The sequence below is a fragment of the Gossypium arboreum genome, chromosome 4 (genome assembly GCF_025698485.1).
Source record: "Gossypium arboreum isolate Shixiya-1 chromosome 4, ASM2569848v2, whole genome shotgun sequence".
Taxonomy (NCBI): domain Eukaryota; kingdom Viridiplantae; phylum Streptophyta; class Magnoliopsida; order Malvales; family Malvaceae; genus Gossypium; species Gossypium arboreum.
Window position 1 is genome coordinate 87,651,435 of NC_069073.1, and position 25,090 is coordinate 87,676,524.

Genomic DNA, 25,090 nt, shown 5'->3' on the forward strand with positions numbered 1-25,090 from the left:
ATATTGACGATGGAGATCAGACTATGTTATTATTGTGCTCTTTACCCTCTTCACACAAGTCTTTCAAGAAGACCTTGATTTATGGCAGAGACAAACTCTTGTTCGAAGATGTAAAGGGGCATTTGTTGAGTAGAGACAAACTCGACAATGAGTTTTATTTGGATAGCAAGACAAATAGGCAAGCTTCCATTTTGGTAGCATCAAAGAAACGAGACAAAAGGTATCGCTATTATAAAAAGTTAGGTCACGTCAAAGCAGATTGTTATAAATTGCGAAATAAAAGAGCTACTGAGAGTAACGAGGAAGATGTAGCTGGTGCTAATTTGGCCGATGAAAACGTGATGATTTCTTATTAGTGTTAAGGAGCGATAACTTCAACCTCATGTCCGAGTGGATCCTAGATTCGGGATGTTATTTCCACATGTGTTCCGATAGAGAATGGTTCTCCACATACAGTTCAGCTGAAGGTGGACTTATGTGCATGGGAACGATTCATCTAGTAAGGTAATTGGTATTGGTACTGTTAAAATTAGGATACACAGTGGGATGATTATGACACTCTCAGATGTTAGGTATGTACTTGATTTACGAAAGAATCTCATCTCATTGAGTATTTTAGACTTGAAAAGATGTAGAATTGACATCAAGTCGAGCGGCATTAAAGTATCTTGTGGAGCTCTCATTTTATTAAAAGGTAAAAGAACCAATAGTCTTTATATTCTGGAAGGTTCTACAGTGACCGGTGAAATCGGACGTCCCTCGTCCGTTATGGAGTCGAAGTCAACTCATTTGGAGTAGAGGCAACTTGGTCATAGGAGGGAAAAATGTATGACTGTTTCATTGAAGAGTGGTTCTCTTTTGGATGCAGGTTTTGAAAAGTTAGGGCACTGTGTTCGTGAAAATCAGACTCGGGTTAGTTTTGATTTGGTAGTGTACAAGTCAAAGGTTAGAAGTCTTCCAGTTTCTAAGCACAAATTCGACTAAGTTAATTCCCTAGATAGTTCAAGATAAGCTCGTGGAGGGCTTTGGCAAAGATGGTGTTGTGGAAATATGAGTCAAGGTGGAGATTTGTTAAATGTGACTCCTATTTTCAATCAAATTTGAGAAATAATCTTTCAGTTAAACTCTGTTTATTTGTTTCAATCAAACACTAATTAGTTTAGATTATTTTATTATTATTTGACCTATGAATTTAGCCTATAAATAGGCTTTTTTACAACATTAGAAAATACACCCATTAGATATTAGAACTCATAACACATTTAGAGAATTTTGTGTTTATGTTTTGAGGTTCTTTGTTTTTGGGTTTTCGAGGTTTAGTTTTTATCTCCATCTTTTGTACTCTTTGTTCTTTTGCCATTATAGTAAAATTATCTTTGCCTGTGGTTTTTTATCCTCTTTGGAGGGATTTTTCAATGTTAAATTTGTGTGTTCAATTTCTCAATTTATTCCGCTATTTTTTCTAAAAGAGCCTATTTATAGGCTAAATTCATAGGTCAAATAATAATAAAATAATTTAAACGAATCAGTGTTTGATTGAAACAAATAAACAGAGTTTAACTGAAATATTATTTCTCAAATTTGACTAAAAATAGGAGTCATATTTAACAATAATGTTTTGGAACATATGGAAATGTTATGGTGATGTTTGGATATGTTTTGGAGTGTTTTAGAACAAACTTTTAGTTGAAGGCCTTAGTATCAATACTTGGGCTTAGTAGTATCACAACAAGGCAAACACAATCCAAATTGCTACAGTCCAGGGACTTGTATTGGTACATCTATGGACTTGTACCACAACAAGTGCCTTAGACTCAAGCAACTGCATTGTTTTGAGTCGTTTTGACTTTCTGAGTTCTGTTTTGGGTCTCAACGACCTCCTAGCATCTTCAAAATGATTTTAATTGTATTTAAAGACTTTTAATTGTCCTAAAATTGAATTAATGATTTTATAAAAATGTTTTAAAGTTTCAAGTTTAGTAAAATTTTTATTTCTTTCAATTCAAATGATTTCATTTTACGCCGATAAGCTTCAAACACTTGGCTTAGAATTTAAATAAGTCCTAATATGTATCTAATTACCCAAAATGATTTCAAATCATAATTGATACTTTTTTAAATGTTGGGAATTGTTTTATGACTTTTATAAAGTTGTCAAATGGTATTTTATTAAAAGAATTTTTTTACTATGATTTGAAAAGTGCTTTAATAGTACCTCCCATTCATAATATACGCCGAGACGGATAAGAAGTGTTACAACCATACCTTTCTTAGACGAGCAACATTATTATAAAGCCTCCCTTATCATACCAACCAATGAAATTGATGAATCTACTAGGGTCCTTTATATGACCACATCACCTTCCAAGCATGATCCTTAGAGTCCCATTCATCCTAGACAAGTTGCTGATAAGCAACCAAGACAGTGCACTACTCAATGCTAACCATGTCCACTTACAAATATCAACCCCAACTAGAAAAAAAATAGAAGTGCCGTGTATATGTAAGAGAGCCTTCTAACTACTATTACCGGCAAATTTACCCCATTCCTAAATATTATAGTCATTAATCATGTCAGAAACTAAAGAAGTCTCATCCATTAGGGCCATACAAAGATTCTTGATGTAATTAACTTTCCAATAAAATGTTTTAATCCAACTAACAAGTATGTTAAATAATTTTATATGAAAAGCTGCAGTAATTTATGGGCCCAAATTTATACACATCTTTTTTGGCTTTGGGAATTACGACCATCTTGATTTTGTTTAGCTCCCTCATCATGCAACTTTGAAAACTAGTAATAAAGTAATGGAAATGATGACAGTGGTTTCACCAGCCGTTGTTCCTGTCTATTGCTTATTAAGCAGAACCCACTTGACTAAGGCATCGGTTAACGGTTCCAATTTCATGAAAAGATCGAATGAGTTAGATGAACGGCCGATAAATGATAATGAATACTAGGTAGGTCCCACAGTCCAAATCACCCATTCCCATGCAATTCTCCACGGCACATGTAGCATTCCCCATTCATTTAATTTAGTTCCCTCAATTTTGATTTTAGATTTTTCATTCATATTTCACGCTTTTCTCAGTGTAACTCATTGCCGATATTTGCTCTTCATTCTCTCTCTCCCACGGATCTGTATTTTATTTTTAAAGAAAAAAACACTTTTCCTCTCCTTTACTACCTTCCGAATCAGAAAAAGTAAAAAAAGAAACTGTGAAAAAATAATGCTTTTTAGTGTATCTGGTTTACGGTTTCCTCGTGTGTCTCCAGTCTACAGGTACTGTGCGTCAAGCTTCAATGGCGCTTCTACGAGTTGCAGTTTGTCGCTTTTGTTGAAGAAGCATCACTTTTCTCGTATTCAGCCTCCCTTCTCTTCTCTATTTTCTTTATATATTTTGTTTTGTTCAGCTCCAACTTTCGTAACTTCTTCTATTTTTCTATAACTGATCTAATCTTGTTTTCATTTTCCTATTAACAAAAAAAAATTATTATGAAACAGTAATCGGTTAGCTTTAGCAAGTTTTATCACTCAAAACTATAATGCTTGATTTATTTAAGAAAAAAAAGTTGGAAACAATGGCGAAAAGGAGTTCCGAGTTGTAGATGATCCATACGAAGAAACGAAAAGAATTCAAATATTCTGTCCTTTAATGAAATTTATAGTTAAAATATGAATATTTAAATATTCTTTGATGCACGCTATGGCTATCGCGATCGCCAACGGGTGATTTGTTAATATTGGAAGAAACATGGATTGTTGAACAACTGATCAGCATGTTCAAAATGTTACCGCTGAACTTGTTGCAATAAAAAAAATTGCAACGAAGTTTCTGGTTTATGAAATGAAAAACTAATAATTGCATATGGAAGGAACTGTAAAAAAGGACGATAATTTAATTTCGCAGTTAGGGAACCTTAAGCAGAAAATAAAATCATAACTATTAAAAGAGTTATAGGCGTATAATTTGTTGCATCATCAGCCTATTGTCAAAAGTCATGGTTGGATCATTTCCTTTATTTTCTGAGTTTCCCGTTATGGCTGTTGATTCTGATTTCTCTTCTTCTGTAATGAAGACGGATCTGAATTTGTTAGTATAATTTTAGTACTGGAAAAAGAGTTCTCTATGAATGGTGACTGCTTTTATAGACATTGGCTTCACAATATGTGGAGAATTGATTTGATGCTTGCTTGTAGGGAGGATCTTTATAGAAAAGTCTTCTTCTTATTCAGCCTTCTCATCCTTAACCGTTGCTGCATCCAAGAAAGTGCTTGATCCCGGTGGTCAGGGTGATGCTTCTTCACCCATGACAGATCAATTGGAAAGTCCTAGCACTATTTCAGATGATCCTCAGGTTTGCAATTTTCTGAGAATAATGCGTACTGTGTTTTGAATTTACAGAAATATTACTCTTTTCTTTTAGATTGAGTGCAGTTGAATTTTCATGATTTTATACTTGGGAGTAAATTTGGAAAATGAAATTCTGGGATGGTGTTTGTGCCATTCAAGCCTGTTGATTCGTGTGGTTCTATGTCTGAACTCCGGATCTTTTGAAAGTAAAATTATAATAAACAACATATAAGGATATATTTGGGAACGGTATGTTCTTGGTTTTTTTTATCTTTGATGAAGTCATTCAAGCTTGTTGGTTCTCTAAAACAGTTTTTAACCTCTTTTTTTTTTTTTTTTTGAAAACTTGTGACTCTGATTCTGAACAATTACTGTTTTGGAAGAAAAATTATAGTAAACGGACATAAAAGTTGAGCAGCTGAGGACTAAGGTTGAAGAATGGCATTTTCTTAGTTTTACTTTTATCTTTGAAGTTCTACATTTTAGGTAACTAAATCAAATGCAAAGAGTAAAAGTCCTTATCTCTTTATGGTTCTGCTATAGGTAATTCATAATGTAGATAGTGAAGGAATGGAAGATGAAAAAAAGATTGAAGTTGAAGAACAAGAATCTTTTCCGTCTGTGTTTTCAAATAATGATGAAGAAGCTCATGCTGAGGAGCCATCTGTCCCTTTACACAGGAACGCAAGTACTGAGAAAACTGAAGCAAAACCAAGGTCCATTCCCCCTCCTGGTGCAGGGCAGAAAATATATGAAATAGATTCACTATTGTTGGGTTTCCGCGATCATATCGATTACCGGTAATATAAATCTTCTTTTATTTACTTGTATGCGTCTCATCTGATAATTGGAATTCAAGTGTTTACTCTTCTCCGGGCTTTAGAAGGAAGCTGTAGGTTTTAGTTCTTTAGTTTCTTGGAATTTTTTGCCATATTGGTTATAGTTGCCTGTGTACTGTGATTGCCTATCTTCACTACAGCAGACTTGCACGTGGTACTTGGAGGTCCATGCTGGTATTTGGATAGGAACTCAGTGAATAAATCTGTATTTTTGTCTCCTATTAGCTGTTAATATTTATTCTATGCTTTGACTTTTGAGAAGCAATACTTGGAAAAGCACTCAGAATTCATTACACTTTGCGTTTGCTTTATTATTTTAGGGCCTTTTGTGGGTTGTCTATTTCTATTATTTTGTTTTTTAACTAGATTTGATCTGATTGAACAAGCAAGCAAGTCACTCTGCTTTCTTTCTCGTTTGCTAGAATCTGTAACGGAATTATGTTGCTATTCTTGACTGGCTTAAATTGTTAAAGCAATAAGCTACTTATTGATCTTATCATTGTACTTGTGTTCAAACACAAGTGGATATTGCTGCTTACGGTCTTATGATTATATGTCCCCTTGAACTGCAGGGGAAGGAGTTACAGTTCCTTATTGGAAAATATTCTGAAAATGTAAAAAAGATGTATCTGATTAGGTTGCTTGTTTTAGGTGTGATTTGACTTGCCAGCTTTAGTTTTTACTGTCAGTAATATGTTCTGTTTTCACTGCATAGCTCTCCGGTGTTATATTAGCTTGTACTATCTGTTTTTTCCTCTTTTCTTATTTAATCTGTGCTATACCTCATTTTTCTGCACTGTTTCATATCCGGAATACAATTAATAACATTGTCCAGATTTGATTACTTTGTATATTTTATCCATTATAGGTATGCACAATATAAAAAAATACGCAAGGAAATTGACAAGTATGAAGGTGGCTTGGAAGTGTTTTCTCGTGGCTATGAGAAGCTTGGTTTCACGCGCAGGTTACTTTCCTTCCAATACCTAGTGTGGCATATTGGTTGTAGCCCTCATGGTTTCATGTCATTGCTTTTTATGATAAGTGAAATTTATTTTGTTTTATTCAAACAAACAATTTTCATTAAATGAGTTAGTGTTGGAATATTCTTGTAACTTTTTTGTGTTGGAAAAGTGTCCATGATCTTCCTCATCTTTTACTTTTTTATGTTTAAAATTCAGGACAATTAATCTAAGAAAGAAATCAAGTTCCTTGATACTCAAAGTATGGAGCAAGTATTTGTTTCTTTGGTGCAAGTAAAAAGTGACGAATTTTATTACAGCCCTTAGGTTTAGTCCTTTCCTCAATGTGTCACTTTTATATGTTTTATTTGTTTATGTAGTTCTGAATGTCTTCTCCATGTTTCCTTTACAATTTTTTATATTACATGGGTAATAGCTATCTTGTTAGCTTCAATTTTTAGAAAAAGGCTGACTCCATGTTTTATGTCTTAGAAGTTGTTTTATGATAACTTCATGTTGCTCTTCTAATGTAATCTCATCCGGCTTTCAGTGAGACAGGAATAACTTACAGGGAGTGGGCCCCAGGAGCTAAGGTTTGTTATGCACCATTACAACACTTTGAGACTTTAACAATTAGTCGTCTTATCTTCTATCCAATAAAAAATCTTATTAACTTTTAGAATTCTGTTTTACTTCAATGTTGTGATTGTTCTACTGCATTTTATGCTTCAGTCAGCAGCACTGATTGGAGATTTTAACAATTGGAGCCCTAGTGCAGATACGATGAGCCAGGTATGTTATGCTTTCTTCTGCAAGAACAATTGCTACCTGTGCATTACTTATTAATTGAATTTATATTACCTATGTCTGTAAGAAATGTCCTGTTGTAGATGGAGGATTACTTGAATGAAGTGTAGTGCAGTACAAACTAGCAGAATAATGTTTTATTAGGTGCACCTAGCTGGTGTAAATGGGATACCTGTGCTTGCAAGCTATTTAAATTCGGCTCAGAAAAAATTAAAATTCAGCTCGGTCATTGTGGAGTTGATCTTGAGTAGCTCAAGTAATCGAGCAAGTCAAGTTCGAGCATCTTAATGCCCTACTCGAGCATCTTAATGCACAAGTCAAGCTCTAGCATAATATTGAGTTTGGAGTTGAGCATAAGAATCAAATTAATTTTTGACTTGGTAAATGAACCTGACTGTGCGAGCTCCAATGATTCGAATTTTATCTCTAATTGAGCTCAAGCTTTAAAGATGAAACTTGATCAAGTTTGATGTCAAGCTCAAGCTTCTTGTTGTTAGGGTTCAGCTTGATTGAAGTCCTATATTTACTAAAAGCATTTTCTTCTATTGCTATGTGAACTTTCTCCTCTATGCATGTCTTAAATTATGCAGCCATAAGATTTAGCTGGTTCTGCTGACATCTCAAAATATCAGCAACTCAGCACTATGTTTTTGAGGCGGTCTTCTTGCTATGTTATATCTGTTGCTGAACTCCACATCATTTGTGTTGCTTTTATTGAGCTACTGCTCTGCTGCTCTTCTTACTGTCTCTGATTAGTCTGCTTTTAAGATCAATGCTTTTGGGAACTGAATATTTGCATTGTTGGCTGTTCATAAGTTGATGCTTATATCTTCTCTCAGTGCATGTGCTGAAAGAAGTTTAAAGAGATTTAAGCTTGGTTTTCAAAAACTTGGCTTAACGCTAATGTAAACATTGATCTTTTTGTATGTATGTGAGCACAAATAAGCTTCTCAATGGACCAAAGATTAGGTGCATAGTCTGGTACAGTTGGTATGCCTCCAAGCTCCCAATGGAAAAGTTAAGAAGATAAACACTATCAAAGCTTTTATAATGAGATGTCACCTTGCCATGCAGATTCATGTATTTAAAATTTAATGCCATGCAGCCCCAAGTCCTCCAAGCATAAAAGGGAACATGACTATGTGCTAAGTTCTTAGAAAGCCATGTAAATTACATTGGTAGTGATGTGTTGCTTTTACCGTCTTTTATTTTCCATCTATTGCTTAATTCTATAATCATCCATTATATTTTAACAGAATGAGTTTGGTGTCTGGGAGATCTTTTTGCCTAATACTGCTGATGGCTCACCAGCAATTCCCCATGGTTCTCGAGTGAAGGTAAGTTATCAGTAAATGAATATAAATTTGGCTCTTGAATGTTATTGTGTGTACATTCAAATGCTATTTAAAAAAAAAAATCGTTTTCCCCCTTTTTGTGAATTCAGAGAAAAATGGAACTATAAAATTTTGCAACTCTTCCTTGTGAATAAATAATGTATTTAACCTTTTGGTCATGACCTGTGAACGAGGAACTGATCCTGTTGCTCATCTAATTGGCAGAAATATCTATTGAATAAAAGCTCTCAGTATAAAATTTTGAACCTTGGGTTGTATTACAACGTTTACAATAATTAATTTAACTAGAGTTCAGTACACAAAAGTGTGCTACTAAAAGATTGAAAAAGTGAGATAATTTTCTTCTGTTATTATTGAAATAAAGAATAGTAATTGTGGGAATAATTTGTAATGTAATGAGAAAAATAAGAGGTGTGAGAACTGAGAAGGCTAGTTGCTGAGTTTGGTGGACATGAGTTGAACATTTTAAAAGTAACACCAAGTTTACATGACTTGTGTTAAGCATCCAACCTAAAACCAATTGGCCATAAGTGGAAGGGCCTGATTTGAAAACAAGACAAACAGTAAAACCAAGACTTAACAGATGAGAGATAATACCACTTAACACTCCCCCTTACATGTAGCCCCACAGGATCATAGATATGTACAACCTCTCAAGGGCTAGTAAAACTTCACATGGGGGGTAGGAGGATCAGGAAAAACCTGGGCTTTGATATCATATTAAGATATTAAATAATCTTAAAATATATATGTTACTCTTTTCACTAATTGAGATTATAAGTTCTATTGTTTAAGCTCTTCCTGTTGTAGAACTTGCTTCTAAGATCATTTATGCAAATTTAAAATCTTTTGAAACTTCTCAGAAAAAAATGGAATGGAGCAAAATACCTTTATAATCTGTCTGTGTAAAGCTTTGTATCTGTTGGCATTAATGTATTTAATGGATGCTTGAAGTCAAACAAAATTATTTAAGTTAGCTGAGATCCAACCAACTCCAGCTTTAAAAAACAGAAAGAAAAAAAAAGAAACAGAAGAGATTTTTTGACCCTGTTCTGGTTAGCTGCTATGATAATGTCAATTACCATTTATTAAAGTTCCTTTTCCATTTGTGCATTTTAAAATTTTGACCATATGATTGTAGATTCGCATGGAAACTCGATCTGGGGTTAAGGATTCTATTCCTGCTTGGATCAAGTTCTCTGTTCAAGCACCTGGTGAAATCCCATACAGTGGAATATACTATGACCCACCAGAAGAGGTATATTTAGTGTCGTTTGCTTGGAAATATTAAATGACTTAATTCTTTTCAAACTATGAGCTGCTGAAATAATTGGAGCCTGGGTAAAATCAGAAGTACCAACTAATGTTTGTAATACTTTTAAAATGAATGCATGAGTGTGAAGATGCATCAGCATGCATGAAAAAAGGAGCTTAACGAGAAATAATTTCTTATACTGCTTTGAATAATTATGCAAGGAGGTTGTTTTTTATGAACGTAGTGTTGGTGTTAGGAATCAACTCCCTTAAAAAAGTTTATAACTAACCGATTTTGGTTGGTTCACTTTCGTATGTGAAATCAGTTTTTAAGTTATGTTATTGCATGTGCATGTTTAATCACTGCCAGATTCAGGCAGTTATATGTATCTAATCTCAAATTTTTGTTACTCTCTTTTGTGACTAACAGAATTTATATTGTGACAAGAAAAGTACGTATTCAAACACCCCCATCCGAAAAGACCAAAATCACTTAGAATTTATGAATCACATGTTGGAATGAGTAGCACGGTATGCATCTCTCTTTTCCCTTGCATGAATTGTTATTCCACTCTTCTGTCACATTGCTTAACAGTTCTAATTTGTTGTTAATTGCTATCATGCCATATTTTTTGTACTGTTTCTTCCAATATTTTATATGACATGTTCCTCCAAGACTTTGAGAATGAAAAGAAAAGCAGGAGTTTTTTATACTGAAAAATCATCTTAGTATTATATTTAAAAACATGCACTGGGAAGTGCATCAAACTGTATAGCTGTCTCAAGAAACCTTTTAATTTTAAAATGAGTCTGAATCCTGATGACAGAGTGACCTCTCCTAAAGAGAAAAGGATGGATTAAGCTTTCCAAAACCCTTGTAGGTGTATGTGGCCGACTTCCCTTGTTCTTGGATTAAAGGAAATTAGACTGTCTTCCATTTGGATTGCATTAAATATTGAGTATTACTTCTGTAAATGATATTGCAAATGCCAAATAACTAGTCACTTGGATCTCTGTTAACTGCTTTGTGTATTGAAATATCTCACTTAGCAGTTAGAAATCAACAAAATGGAAGTTGGATTAATTGCATTTCATTAGGATTCTTCACCCATTTCTGAAACCTATTAAGAAGCCTGGATTTGCATTAAACCAAAATCTGGAACTATTTTTCATCTTCTTGTCCTCATGATGGTTATTAACTAAGGTGTCTGTCTGGGTCCACAAGGTCCTGTGACATGGTATTACAAATATATAGTTTTAAGGGCCTTTAGCGGTTCTTGGGTCTTAATAAGCTAAGTTGTATGCAGCTTACAGACAATTAATATTCTTAAATGTAGAAGAAAACCATTCCATTCTTTTCATTTTTGCTACATGTTACTAAATATGCTAAAACCCAATCCAAGTTACTGTTTTAGCACTCACAAACTGTTATTGTATCAGTGTGACCATTCCTTTTGTCTTTTTCTTGGTTTTCATTGGTTTTTTCTCTGGGAATTTTAGTTTCAGGCCTAATTTGTGTTTAGGTAGATTTTTCAATTATTTTGGTTCTAGAAGTATCTTCAGATTTCTCCACGACATGTTTTTAATATGAAGCTAAGACCAAATGTGTTTTGTGTTTTTCTTTTCTCTTTAAAAATCGAATTAGTGTAGTTCAGTGCACTAAATATGAGTTTAACCTTTTATATAATTTGACTATGAAGAAGGAAAATAACCCAACTATTTGAGTAAAGGAACACATTTATCATTGAGCCAAATGCTTGGACAGTTTTATGATTTTGTTGTACTGTAGGGGAAAAAAAGATACTAAATGCAATATTTTGCAAATACCACTTCAAAATTGCATTGCATAGAGAACAATGTCCAAGAGAATTTAAAAATAAAAATAAAAATTAGCATCATTTTTACTACAAAACCCTTTTTCAAAACCTTAATATACACAAATTTTTTATCCTTCTCAATATCTCACTCTCTTTATTCAAGATTTTTATGGCATCCCTGGTTTTCACATGTTGTTCTTCTTTATTTTTTGGGGTAAGTAAATTCAGTTTAATTATTTATGACTAATAACATTGAATTTGTTGTCATGGGTCATATTCTTTGTAGGCATAACTTTAGAAAGCTAAGTTGCATAACTGTTCCAAGGTAAAGAATCCTGAGGTAAAGAACATTTACAAAGAAAATTGTCGTATTGCAAATACGGTAAAATGTTAATTTAATTTTGAAGAGATTTTATTGGTTGTATATTGAGCTTATGGATTTCCTTTAAATTACATAAAAGTAGGCACTAATTGGAAGTTTTTTGTAGGTAAAAAGAACTTGATTTTTGCTTTTTTAATAACTTTATTAAGTTATATCTCACCTTGTATTTTAATAAGTCATTCCTACGCTATAAAAAGATACATGTTACTGATATGTATTAGCTTTAAAGAATTTAATTTAATGAAATAAAATTTCTAGACATGCATAAACTATGTTTAACTCATCTAAAATAAAAAACCTATAGAAAATTTTATTCATTCCAAATTACTTATAGACTTTCTGTTAATGAATTACCTGTAGATGCTGAAAACCAGTATGCCTCTGTGGCATACATGCATGTGAAGAAGTCTAAGAAGGGAGAGGGGATCCAAACCTTAGATCTCAACCCTATTTAATGAGGCGTAACAACCACTAGGCAAAACCTTTGTTGTTACGAAGAAAGCCATAAATAACAGTGTAGTGCGTTTTAAGATGTTTGCTTTTAAAAAGGAAGATTCTGTCAACTAATCTTTAGCCTTTCTTTGGTCTGCTCTTTCTTTTCTTGGTAGTTGACATTGATTCTGCATTAATCAAACTTAGTCTTATATGTTACCTCAAAATCGGTGGTGGTGGTATGTGCATATAATATAAGTCTAACATGCTTTGTGGTTTTTGGCCCCTTACCGATCATTGTGTAAATTTTACTCATTTTTTAAGTAGCTGAATTTTCCTGCATAATGTTGTTCAAAGAACATTTTTATCATAAACATCTCCAGCCTTTATTTTCCATGCTACCTTATGGTATAGTTATTCCATTTCCTAGTTTTCTTAATATTATCAACTTTGAGATGTAGGAGCCAGTAATTAACACGTATGCCAACTTTAGAGATAATGTGCTTCCCCGCATTAAAAGACTTGGATATAATGCAGTTCAGATCATGGCTATTCAAGAGCACTCATATTACGCAAGCTTTGGGTATTATCTCAATCATAATATTAGCTCAAATCTATTTCTTGCTGTTTATGTTTTGTTAACTTATACTAAACTCTGCTATGTTGTGACGTAAAAATAAAATGTCTTTACAATTTAGTTTCCGTTATGGAAACTAAACTCTTCTACTTTACCAATTTGCATTTAATATGTTGCAGGTATCATGTGACAAATTTCTTTGCACCAAGCAGCCGCTTTGGAACCCCGGATGATCTTAAGTCTTTGATAGACAGGGCTCATGAGTTGGGTCTACTTGTTCTTATGGATATTGTGCACAGGTAAACAAATTAGGTTTTCGGGAGATATATTTTATAGAAATATGCTCCTTAGTTGTAAATTCTATTACATTTTTTATCCAAATGGTTTTTGTCCCATATTTTTTCGACAAAAAGTGAATATAAATTCTTCTTTTTCTGCCTATATTCTATGCTCCTCTCCCGTAGGCTTTATGCAAATAGAAGCTTTAAGATATGAAGAATTCATGTAGAATTCTAAGACGAATTAGTATGAAGGAGTAAAAGTTCTCTATATTCTAAAATTTACAGCCTGAATAAAATTAAGCTGTATAATAAGAAAGAAAATCTCTCCTAAAGAATCAATCAGCTATACACAATCTATAATTTTGTCTATCAAATCCCTTCAATTTAGCAACAAGTAATTTATCCCCTAAAGGCTAATAGTAGCCAATATAGTTACCCAACAATAGGCCAAAAAATAAAAAAATCTGACCAGCACCAAATGGAGTCAAAACAGAGGGCTAGGCTGGATATACTGCCTCAAGATCGATGGCGGTGGCAGAGAAGAAACTCTGGCAGGGTGAGCTACATGCGTTGGTCATGAGGAATCAACTAGAATCTGATGGAGGTGCAAGGGACTTATGCGCAGGTCTGTTGGCCACCAGAATCAAGGGTTTTGTTGGCAATGGGGTTCTGACATCTCTAGTGTGGGCAGTGAAAAAGGAAAATGGACCTAAAGGGGTAAGTAACAAACTTTTAGTTCTAGGGTTTTGAGAGATTTCAAAAAAATTGAAAAATTTCTTCCTAAATCTGGAAATTTAGCTTTGATGCCATGTTAAAACTAGAGGGGGCAGCAAAAATGAAGAATAGGAGAAGATTTCTTTGTATTTATGTGTTTCAATGAGTAGGTTACATAGCTATTTATATACGCAAAGTAGGAAGAGAAAAGGAAATTAGTAATGACTAAAATTCCTAAACAGAAGCTGATTGAATCTAATTAATCCTTAGAAATAAGTTATACAAATTTTCAATTATATACTGTCAGCTGTCAATTAGTCAAGTGTAATAGTTATAACGCTTCTCATGAGGTGAGTACCCTAGAAAGATACATTTGATGGACTTCAAATCAAATTTACTTAATTGATGAGAGGGGGACATGGAGATAGGCTAAACATCCAAAGACTCTTGGTGAAATATCTGTCATGACTATTTTGTTGAACAGACTTACATAGGACTCGACACGGGGCACCAAATTTAAAGGTCCGTGATGACGTTTTATTGATCAAATTTAAAGGTCCCCAAATATCACTATGGATGATTGATAAAGGTTGAGATGGTTTGTATTCTTGAAGCAGATAGGTGTTACAACAATGTTTTTACAAATGAAAACCTCATATTGGAAGGATTTTGGATTTTTATTGATGAATAATGATGGAACCAACTTGAGCAAGTACATGAAATTTGGGTGTCCTGGACAAAAGTGCCATAGCATTATTGTACCATCTTTATTGGAACAAGAAAATGATGAACCTGAAACATTGATCATACAGGAGTCAACATGATGAGTTTGAGCCCTCTGAGGATCCTTGGCCTTAATTTGGTAAATACCAACTTTTTTTAGCATTGCCAATCGTCTTCCCAAGAATCCAAATATGAATCATGCAATGAGAAGACAAAAACTTTGGAATTCACTTTGAATCTCTAGTAAGTTTACTATTTAACACAGCAAGTTGCATGTTAACTTTGGAAGCAAAAGGATAGATTGAAGTATTAATGTGTCAGATATACTAGGAAAGTGACCTATCGGCAATGCTGACTTCATAATTATTGTGACATGGACTGCAATCTTGTAATAAAGATGCGTCATTTGTCTTGTGGTCTGAGATCCAGAATTGATAATCCAGCCTGCTGTATCATCTGCATTAACATGGTGATCAGCGAAAAAATTATCATTTTGGGCAGTGGATCTAGTAGAGACAGTTGCGGTAGAGTTTGAATTTAAGCCAAACATTTTTTGTAGCCATTCAACCTACTACATGTTGACCAAGGTAGTTTAACTGTCAGATTTATCCTTATTCTTTGAAGCAGCTGCAAAACCATGGGGTTCTTTGTCCTTATTTAGCTTCCATTCTGTCAGCTTACCATGAATTTTCCAGCATGTGTCTCAAGTATGTCTTGGTTTGCGGCAATGATCACACCTAGACCTGTTTTTCTTTTGCTTTGCAGCATAGACTGAATTGGTTCCCCGCTGAACTTTTTTAGGCATTGTTGATGTTATTGTCCCTAGCATGAGAAACCATATTATTTTCTGATTTCCAAATTCTGAAACATGGATCATCCTGTCTTGGGGAAATGGCAGCACTAGTGAGGTAATCACTCTGATATGCGGCAAGTGATGAACATAACAGAGTCCTCTGATCTGCCACTGCTCAAACTTTCCTGACCAGACCTGCTTCCTGATATTGCCTGATTCTGAGGCCATGAGGGTTTGGATCAGGTTACTGCTTTAGATTGAATAATAGAGGCAAAACATGGATGAAGTTTGAACCAAAGAAAGCCAAATGGCGCTGGTACCATGTAGAAATTTTCAGAAGATTATGAAGAATTCATGTAGAATTCTAAAGAGGAATTAGGATGAAGAAATAGAAGTTTTCTCTATATTTTAAATTTTACTGCCTGAAAAGCCAACCTTATACACAAAAAATAAGCTACAATAAGAAAGAAAATCTCTCCTAAAGTATCAATTACCCATACACAATCTCCTATAATTTAGTCTGTCTTCAATTTAGCCTATCAAATCCCGAGATTCTTGGAAAAGAATCCCCGATTTCCGCAAATATGCTTTTTGTTTCTTGTATTTTGGTATTCTCCATGTCCATTTTATGATCCGTGTTTGGGATTCGTGATTGTCCCTCCTGAAAATTTTGTCTCCAAGGTTTAAACTTGTGTCTTCTTTCGGAGCTTTTGATTTTTTAAAAGGCTGCTGAAAAGTGGAAAGGGAGAAAGCAAAGTCATAATTGATTGAAAATATATGACTAAAATGTAACAAAATTTCTAGTATAACTATTCTATTAAAAGAAAAATCAAATTATTTTGTGCTAAAAGAAATGATATATATAAATACTTTTAATTATTTTATTTTCTTTCCTATCCAAATATACTTTTTGCTTGTGGAAGCAAAAAACTGGTAGCAAAAACAGTAACCGAATGACAATTGGTACCTTAGCATATTGTTTTAAAAAGAAAGTTTTATCTTTAGAGTCATTAATTAAGTTACTAATAAAATTTTAAAATTTTTCATTCATCTTTTTATCTGACTGATCTTTTATGAATACAGCCATGCATCTAATAACGTTTTGGATGGGTTGAACATGTTTGATGGAACTGATGCTCATTACTTCCATTCGGGGTCAAAGGGTCACCACTGGATGTGGGATTCTCGCCTTTTTAATTATGGAAGCTGGGAAGTATGTACTTCTGTTGAAACTTCTCTTGTATAATAGTTTGTCATACATTGTTGAAGGAATCTGGGTTCCTTCCTTCCTATTGTATCTAATTTTTTACATGTTGCTTTAGGTACTAAGGTTTCTACTTTCAAATGCAAGATGGTGGCTGGAAGAATACAAGTTTGATGGGTTCAGATTTGATGGCGTGACTTCAATGATGTACACCCATCATGGGTTGCAGGTATTACCCTAGTGAGTTTGGATAATTCTATTTTTGCTTGGTGTCATAAAATAAATCACTTGCATGTCCAGATATTAATTGTCAAAGTTTTGAGTTATATCATATAGAGAAGTGGAACTGATGTAATTTTTGGTTCCTGCATGGGTGAAATATGCAAAACCCAATACATAATATGATGGTCACAAAGCTGCCATCTTGTTTTAGAATGTTACTTTCCCCTTTGACTGTTTACATTATTAGTTAATATGTCAGTTTAATCATACCCTAGCGCTATGTTAACCAAATATAAGCATGGCCTTGCATTGCCTCAAGGAGAGTAAGACTTTGGAGTATGAGTGGGTTTTGAACCATGGATGCAACTAGACCTGCTCATAGGCCGGGCTACCTGCCCAAGCTTGAAGACTCGCTTGAAATTTGGGAGGGTTTGGGCAAAAATTAAGCCTGTTTAAAATATGGGCCAGGCTTGGGCTTTAACATCCAAGGCTCGAGCACGGCCTGACTCATTTTAAGTTAATAATACTTTATATTTTTATATATTATGTAATTTAGAACTCGTTAAAAAATAAACCTATACTACTCTTAATGTAAACATTAAAATAATATTAAGATATATAAAAATGTATAAAATTATTAAATATTAAAATAATATAATATAATATTTTTTAAAATAAAATAAAAAATAATATGGACGGGCCTAAAATGAACTTGGGTTAGTTTTTACAAATATGTACGGGTTTAGGTAAAATTCTAGGTCCATATTCAGGCCGGGCGGGCATGGACAAGTATAAAATATGTTAATATCATACTTAGGCTCGGCTTGAACCCAGCCCGATCCGGCCCATGAGCACCTCTAGATGCAACCCAATTATGCCATATGAATGGATCTAAGCTCTTTTCTGATATCCTTATTTTTCTGCTTCAATCCTAGAAGAAATTATATTTTCAATTTCTTTTTCAAATCTGTGAAGGGCATGGGTTTTGGGTTTTCATAGAATAGAAAATGTTCATAGTTAATTTTTTTTTTTTTTGTTTTTCACTCCAAAACGTTTTTTTATTTCTTTTATTATGAGAAAATTTTAGGTATTTAGATTGAGTTTTAATTCTTAATTGATAAGATAAATTAAAAATTAAAGTGAAAAGAAGAGTATAACCTATAAATGAAATGAAATAAAACTTCGCTAAAAAATGAGCTATGTCGACCCAGAATTAAGGTATGAATTCTCACCAATTTTTTAACATCCTTAATAGTCAAGGAGGATAAAGTGACATTTTAAAACATGGGAGGATATTTGCTCATTCACCATGCTTTCTAATGATGAAGCAACATTTCTCTATGTTTGTTAACTAAATCTTGCTTTTCCTTTTCTCACACGGCTTTCTTCATTCATGGTTTGATATTCTGGAGAACTGAAGGATATCAGTGGTACTGCATCTTTACAATGTATTATCCCATCTTAACATTTGCTTTCCTGAACTTTCTGTAGGTAGCATTTACTGGAAATTACAATGAGTACTTTGGATATGCAACTGATGTAGATGCTGTTGTTTATCTGATGCTGGTTAATGATATGATTCATGGACTCTATCCTGAGGCTGTCACCATTGGTGAAGATGTATGTTCTGTAACTCCTTTTGAGTCATGTTGAGTATCCTTCGACTTGTAATCATTTGTCTATTCCTGAACTAGACATTCAATTTTAAGTCCTCTTGTCTCTTCTAAAGCAACATTTTCTGTCCAAAACATTTTGCATGCATGTGGATGTTAAGGGTACAAATAGCCTACCAAACTTTTGCGTATCGTGCATGTTTTACTAATTCTCTTCTGCTTTATCACCTCTCTTCATTGTTCCATTGTGCTCGTATGCCACTATATGAATAAGTAGGTTTACCCTGCTAGTAATTAAGTGAATTTGACCATTGTAGAATGAAATGAAGAATTCTTAAAACACCTGTTGCAAACTGAACTAAATTTTATTTTAGACCAAGAGTTATGGAAACATAGCAACTAAAGATGCCAAAAACAATAGGAGGGAAGTAACAAGAATCTCTAGAAACCTTAAAATATTCTTGCTGTTTCAAAAATTTCATCCTTTGTGTGAAGAATACCTAAAGGGCTACTAGCACATGAAAATGTAAGAGACATTAGCATTGTTTTGTACAGAACATTTAGTTAACAAAATGCTATTTTGGAGTGACCCTTTTATATAAATAAATAGATTAGTGGAGTGATTTTGCTGCATACTTTCATATATTATTTGCAGAATAACATTCTGAAAGTTCTGTGAACATTCAGGCAAGATGGTTGGATAAGAAACAAAAGTTGAAAGTAGATTTCCACCTTCTTAAATTGTCATCTGTCATAAATAAAACAATTACATAATGACAAAAACCAGTAAAATAATAACACTAAGAGGAATGTTACAAAGATCGGAAATTCTCTGGAAAATGTCAGTAGTCTTTGTTTTCTTTTTGGCAATCATTCAATTATATATTATACAGGTGAGTGGAATGCCTACATTTTGCCTTCCTGTGCAAGATGGTGGTGTGGGATTTGATTACAGATTGCACATGGCTGTTGCTGATAAATGGATTGAGCTTCTCAAGTGCTTAACTTTCCAACTCAAAACTTTTTACCATGTTATGACTTCAGATATAAAATCTTGTTAAATGTATTTTGTTTTAAACTAATGTGTACTTTTTTTGCCTTGTTTTTTCATATAGGAAGAGGGATGAAGACTGGAAAATGGGTGACATTGTTTACACACTCGTCAACAGGAGGTGGTTGGAAAAGTGTGTTGTTTATGCTGAAAGTCATGACCAAGCTCTAGTTGGTGATAAAACAATAGCATTCTGGTTGATGGATAAGGTTAAATATGTTCTACTTATATTCATGCTGATGAGTATTATGCACTTAGAAGGCTAACAGGCTAAAAGAAATGCTTTTACTTGATCATCTTTTCTTTCTTTGACTTCTTTAGCTATTAAAATTTTGCAATTATATTGCTTCCTTGCAAAGTTAAATACAACTGTAAAAAGTTATGCTTTTCATTAAATGGAGAAAATGTATATTATCAGTCTGATTCAGCATTATAATTTTTTTAGTTTCATTTCCTTTTTGCAGGATATGTATGATTTTATGTCTCTGGACAGACCAAGTACTCCACTTATAGATCGTGGTATAGCATTACATAAAATGATTAGGCTTATTACTATGGGACTAGGTGGAGAAGGATATTTGAATTTCATGGGAAATGAATTTGGACATCCTGGTAAGATCAACTGGTTGCAACTCTTCCTGACATCTCATCATTCTTTAATTTCAACGCTGTAATATAATTTCTTAGCTATTCTTTTCCTCAGAGTGGATTGATTTTCCAAGGGGAGAGCAACATCTTCCTAGTGGCAAAGTAATTCCTGGGAATAATTTCAGTTATGATAAATGTCGGCGTAGATTCGATCTTGTAAGGTTTCTCTTGAATTCACTTTTTGCTTGTGCTACAATTCATTAAAAGTTTGAAGGTAAACATGATTTTACTTTTATCTGGCAACTGGCAGCTAGAGTTGTTAATGGGCCGGGCTTAAGCATGATATTAATATACTTTATGCTTGCCCAAGCCCAGCCCGGCCCGGCCCAAATTATGGGCTTAAAATTTTGTTTAAACTTGCCCATATTTGCAAAAGACTAACCCAAGCCCTTTTTAGGCCTGCCCATATTATTTTAATATTTAATAAATTTATACATTTTTATTTATTGAAAATTTTATATAGTCATAACTTTATTTTAATGTTTACATTAGAGTAGTATTATATATTAGTATAGTTTTATTTTTAATGTGTTCTAAATTACATACTATATAAAAATAACATAATATAAAGTATCATAAACTTTAAAACAGGCCGGGCCTGAGCGGGTAAACCGACCCATGAACAGGTCTACTGGCAAACATTATATGTATTTGTGTTTTACAATCAACAATTAAATATTTGGTTATATGCACATAGGGGGATGCAAATTATCTGAGGTATAAGGGGATGCAACAATTTGATCAGGCAATGCAGCATGTTGAAGCTAAGTATGGCGTAAGTATGATGATGCTTACTGGTTTGTTGTTTTATACTTTCTGATGAATTATGAGATAGTAGAACCATACATTTTTTTCTTATTTAATAATTGTTCTGTACTAGTGATTAATCACACAAAAATTACATGTGAAATTTTAAAATAAAGGGATGATAAAATTGAAAATCAGTGGAGATTATAGAAGAGAGGAAACGATATTCAGAAATGTTGATTATATTTTTTACTTACAAATAGATATACTTTTTTTTTTTTTGTTAAGTTAATATTCTTCTTAAAGTCAAGTCATTCCTTAAAGCTTTTTGAAAAAAAAATATCGTTAAATGATTTCATTTAAAACTGTTTCATGGTCATTGATATATAAACCTTCCAAAGTTCGCCATTATATATGCCTGTGTGAGCATGGCTCTGATTCTATTAGATACTCTCTTCTACATAAAGACAAAAGGAAATAATTCAGATTTCAGAATTTTTTTTGGATTATTCTATTACCGTTATTTCATACTTCTTGGAATACAACGTTAGACCTCTGATTTACTATTACGTTTCTTTTCATGGTCTTCTACAATTTACACCTGTTTCATGCAAAGTGATTTGCCCGAACGGTGCTGTCTGGGTAGCCAAAAAGCTTTACTTGTTTAGAATGTAAAATTGATGTTCTGTTGTTTATTCAGTTCATGACTTCTGAGCACCAATATATATCACGGAAGGATAAAGGTGAAAGAGTAATTGTATTTGAAAGAGGCAACCTGGTTTTTGTGTTCAACTTTCACTGGCATGAAAGCTATTGCGGTTACCGGGTCGGTTGCTCAAAGCCAGGAAAGTACAAGGTATAGGATTTTGTGGTTTATAGCCTTTTGTTTTCTCATCTAATACATCCCGATTATTCATTTCTATTAATCATTTATTTTACATCTTGTTATTGACTCTTGGAATATAGTGACAGAAAAATGTTTACCCTGTTCTTCATTAATCATAATTTAACTTCTTTTTTGTTGCTCTTCCAGATTGTACTGGATTCAGATGATCTATTATTTGGAGGGTTCAACAGACTTAACCATGACGTTGAGTTTTTCAGCACTGTAAGTAAATTCTCTGAAGAACATTGATTGCTGAATTCTGCATACTCTTCCTACATACCATTGTCTTCAATTCACCCAAGGGTTCTCTAACTTAGAAAAACCTAATGGTGGCTTTTCCAGGAAGGATGGTATGATAACCGCCCTCGTTCCCTATTGGTGTATGCACCAAATAGAACAGCGGTGGTTTATGCGCTTGTTGAAGATGAACCAAAAGCAACTGGCAATTTACAACTTACTCAAAACGTTTAAAACTGTTGAAGAAGCCAAAGCAGTGAAGGCATCGAAACCTGTGGAAGAATCAGAACCTTTGGACTGCTAAACTATCTCTATCACAGAATCTCTTATTGAGGAGCTACCCTAACTCAGCCTGCTGTTTTAAGGCCTACAACTTACACAGAATGTAGAAGTCCATGACCTTGGAGTTTCGGTATCCAGGAGATGAAATAATCGCCATTCAAAAAGGCTTTTTCTTTCACGTGCAGTACAGTTTATTATCCATCTGATAATTAGTCAAATTTCAGTTGGTCACTTGCAAATGTTTATCGGTTTGTTATCTGAATTATGCTCAGAGTCCTGTTTAGCATGTTCTGAAACAACTTATGTGCTAATTTTTCTCGCAAACTTAATTTTAAAGGAACCATTATTGTAGTCAGTTTGGTTCAATAAAAGTAAAGAACAGAGTGCAAGCAATTTACTTTAAGTCTTGGAGTGTCTAAAAAAGACAATGCTAGTTTGAGATGCAGAGCCTTTAAGGTTGTGAATTGGATATGGATGATCTTAAAGCCTCGGCAAGGGGCCCTCCCATCGAAGCCGCCTGGTATGAGGCCCACCCAGCAGCCCAATTCAATTGGTCTCCATTGCCAGTTGACAGCTTCAACGACACGTCTGATGAGGAATTTCCAGGCATTGAAATGGAGAGGCATGTTGCAGAACTCATCGGGCTTTCAGCATGGTTGTCTGGTTGTTGTAAGGATCTAGGCCTATCATCAAAAAATTGTCTCAACATTTGACCATCAGATCTGTTATTGACTTCATTTTGGGCATCGAAATGGCCCTTATGAACATTTTTAGAATATGAGGAACTGCCAGACAAAAGAAACACAAACATTGTAGGGCAAACAAAAATAAGCAAAATAAAGAAAATATATTGTGATGGACCATAAAGAAAGCACGTTATAAAGACTAAAGAAGTGGTTGGGGTCAGCTTGTACAGAATCGAAACCCCCTGCCCAGATTTTGAGATACATCCATTGGTCAGATATTGATTAGGGTCCTACCAAGGGGTAATCATCATCGCTACTGTAAAACAATTTACTTTCTACAAAATAGATAGCAAATATTAGCAAACTTTAAAAATGTGAAGAGATTGTATGAAGTATGATTTTATGTAATTTATATCTTTTTCACAAATCAAATTTTCTCATTTTTTTTTCTTAAAAAAATTCAAATCCAATTAAAAGAAGTTACCTATAATTAAGGCGAAGATGATCAGGAATGCCCTGAAAGGAGAAAACTGTTGGCTCTATCACCAGCCAATTCTAAGGGTGAATTGGGGATCAGAGAAGTGGGTTTAAGGTCACCACATCCAACATCAACAACACCAGCAGCAGCACCAACAAGAGTATTGTTGTTGATGATGTTGGTGCAGGCGCCACTAGATTTTAGCATTTCCACAGGCTTTCTTGAACGGTTTGCAGCCACGGTGCACGTGGCGCTCGCAATATTTCTGGCCAGCCACCACGCCTCTCGAGCATCTCCACTTCTTCCCGTCAGTCCTCCGGCATCGGCCTGGCTCTGGATCCATTGCTGCTCTTCCCCAATACCCTGATTGCAACACTGATCCGACATCCTCATACTCTTCATATCTTTTAAGTACATACTATTTGGACAGATTCATTAAGTTCCTTAGGTAGACCGTGTAGATATATATGGAAGTTTTGTCTTTCTTTCAATCAAAATAAGAGAACAAAGAAACCACTCAAAAATGAAAGTTAAATAAAAAAGTTTCAGTAAGAACTAGCACTAGACTTCTTCCCCCCTTTCTACGTTTCTTCTCTCTTTTTGTTTGTGTTTTCACCCGGGTTTATATATATATATATATAATACTATAAAATCATTTATGCATCAATCTCTTTTATTATGTACTTATTTTCTTTATAAATTTGATGAGAAAATGCTAAAGTACGCATTTCATAAAAATATAAAAGCAAGGACAGGTCACACATCTCATAAATATAATCACTCACAAGGTGGCTGGTAATGGGAGAAGTGTCGAAGAGGGTGGTGGAGGAAATATGAAGGAGAGTGAAGAATAGTAGTATTCTCGATTGATTGAAGGAGTTGGGGAGGAACAGCTGCGCCTGCTAACATGTATCTAAAGATCAAAGCTTGTAACTACAGTTCCTGCCATTGAGACAAGCTGAAGAAACTTCCCATCACTAAAGGGAGAAGTAAAAAGGTAACTTAGAAGGAAAAAATCAAGTAAGCAAGCTAGCCAGAAACTTCCCAAACTTAGGAGTTGAAAACTTTTCTGAGAATCCTGCCAAGAAAAAAAAAGGAGCAAAGAAAAAGGAAAAAAATCTCACTGCTGGGAAACGTGAAGGATGAATGAGGAAGTGGTGGCAGATTGTTGCTGCTGGATTTGCAGTGGTGATGAGGTACGAGCAAAGGAAGAGGAGATGGGTGTTGGTGATGATGATGATGAAGGTGAAGTTTTGGTATATTTGCAGAAGGTGGTTGTTGTTGATGGTCTGACTCATGCTGGTTTCTACATTGCTTCAGATGCAAGTTCATGGAAAGAGAAAGAGAGGTGCTTTGGGGGTTTTAGTTGGTTGGGGCGGCGGGGGCTATTTTGACAGAAATATTTTTATTTGGGTTTTGGGGTCTGTTTTGTTGATGTGTTAACAAGAGAAAGTTTGGAAAAAGCTTTTGCAGGAACTTCTTTCCTCTTATGGCTTCGGCAGATAGCAATACCTTAAGACTTCAAAGAGAGGAAGAGGAACTATTCTGACACCAGGAGGCAGACTTTTTTAAATGTAAAGTAAACGACAAAGTTAATTTTATAGATAATTGTTTTTATTTTACATGTGTAAAAATATTATCTTCAGATGGTCCTAATCAAAGACGGGGAAATCGTTCTAAGTTAAGAACTACTCTCTCTTAAACGCTCTCTTTTCTATTTTTGCATTGAATTTTGCATGACTGA

General features: G+C 34.2%; 2 protein-coding genes across 2 annotated transcripts; one reads left to right on the forward strand and one right to left on the reverse strand.

Annotated features, from left to right (window-relative positions):
* The first annotated feature begins 3,048 nt into the window (after nucleotides 1-3,048).
* On the forward strand, nucleotides 3,049-22,585 carry LOC108467146 (1,4-alpha-glucan-branching enzyme 2-2, chloroplastic/amyloplastic-like). The gene is made up of 22 exons (XM_053027346.1): nucleotides 3,049-3,361; nucleotides 4,203-4,360; nucleotides 4,900-5,156; nucleotides 6,064-6,162; nucleotides 6,708-6,750; nucleotides 6,890-6,949; nucleotides 8,221-8,301; nucleotides 9,461-9,577; nucleotides 10,027-10,104; nucleotides 12,666-12,787; nucleotides 12,961-13,080; nucleotides 16,376-16,505; nucleotides 16,615-16,725; nucleotides 18,210-18,338; nucleotides 19,225-19,328; nucleotides 19,447-19,591; nucleotides 19,847-19,994; nucleotides 20,086-20,186; nucleotides 20,728-20,805; nucleotides 21,478-21,633; nucleotides 21,811-21,885; nucleotides 22,006-22,585. The coding sequence occupies exons 1-22, from the start codon at nucleotides 3,232-3,234 to the stop codon at nucleotides 22,132-22,134; spliced, it is 2,571 nt and encodes an 856-aa protein (XP_052883306.1). The 5' UTR covers nucleotides 3,049-3,231; the 3' UTR covers nucleotides 22,135-22,585.
* On the reverse strand, nucleotides 22,300-25,090 carry LOC108466185 (growth-regulating factor 4-like). Its single transcript, XM_053026775.1, is given in 6 exon segments — nucleotides 22,300-23,158; nucleotides 23,208-23,232; nucleotides 23,384-23,580; nucleotides 23,582-23,721; nucleotides 24,132-24,323; nucleotides 24,399-25,090. Coding segments are annotated over 6 exon segments (1,359 nt in total). The 5' UTR covers nucleotides 24,679-25,090; the 3' UTR covers nucleotides 22,300-22,633.

Bases quoted from the DNA above. Each gene is read 5' to 3' on its own strand.
- LOC108467146 (XM_053027346.1), top strand. From the start codon at position 3,232: ATGCTTTTTAGTGTATCTGGTTTACGGTTTCCTCGTGTGTCTCCAGTC. The intron at 5,157-6,063 runs GTAATATAAATC...TATCCATTATAG, and splicing joins CGCGATCATATCGATTACCG to GTATGCACAATATAAAAAAA. The intron at 6,163-6,707 runs GTTACTTTCCTT...TCCGGCTTTCAG, and splicing joins AAGCTTGGTTTCACGCGCAG to TGAGACAGGAATAACTTACA.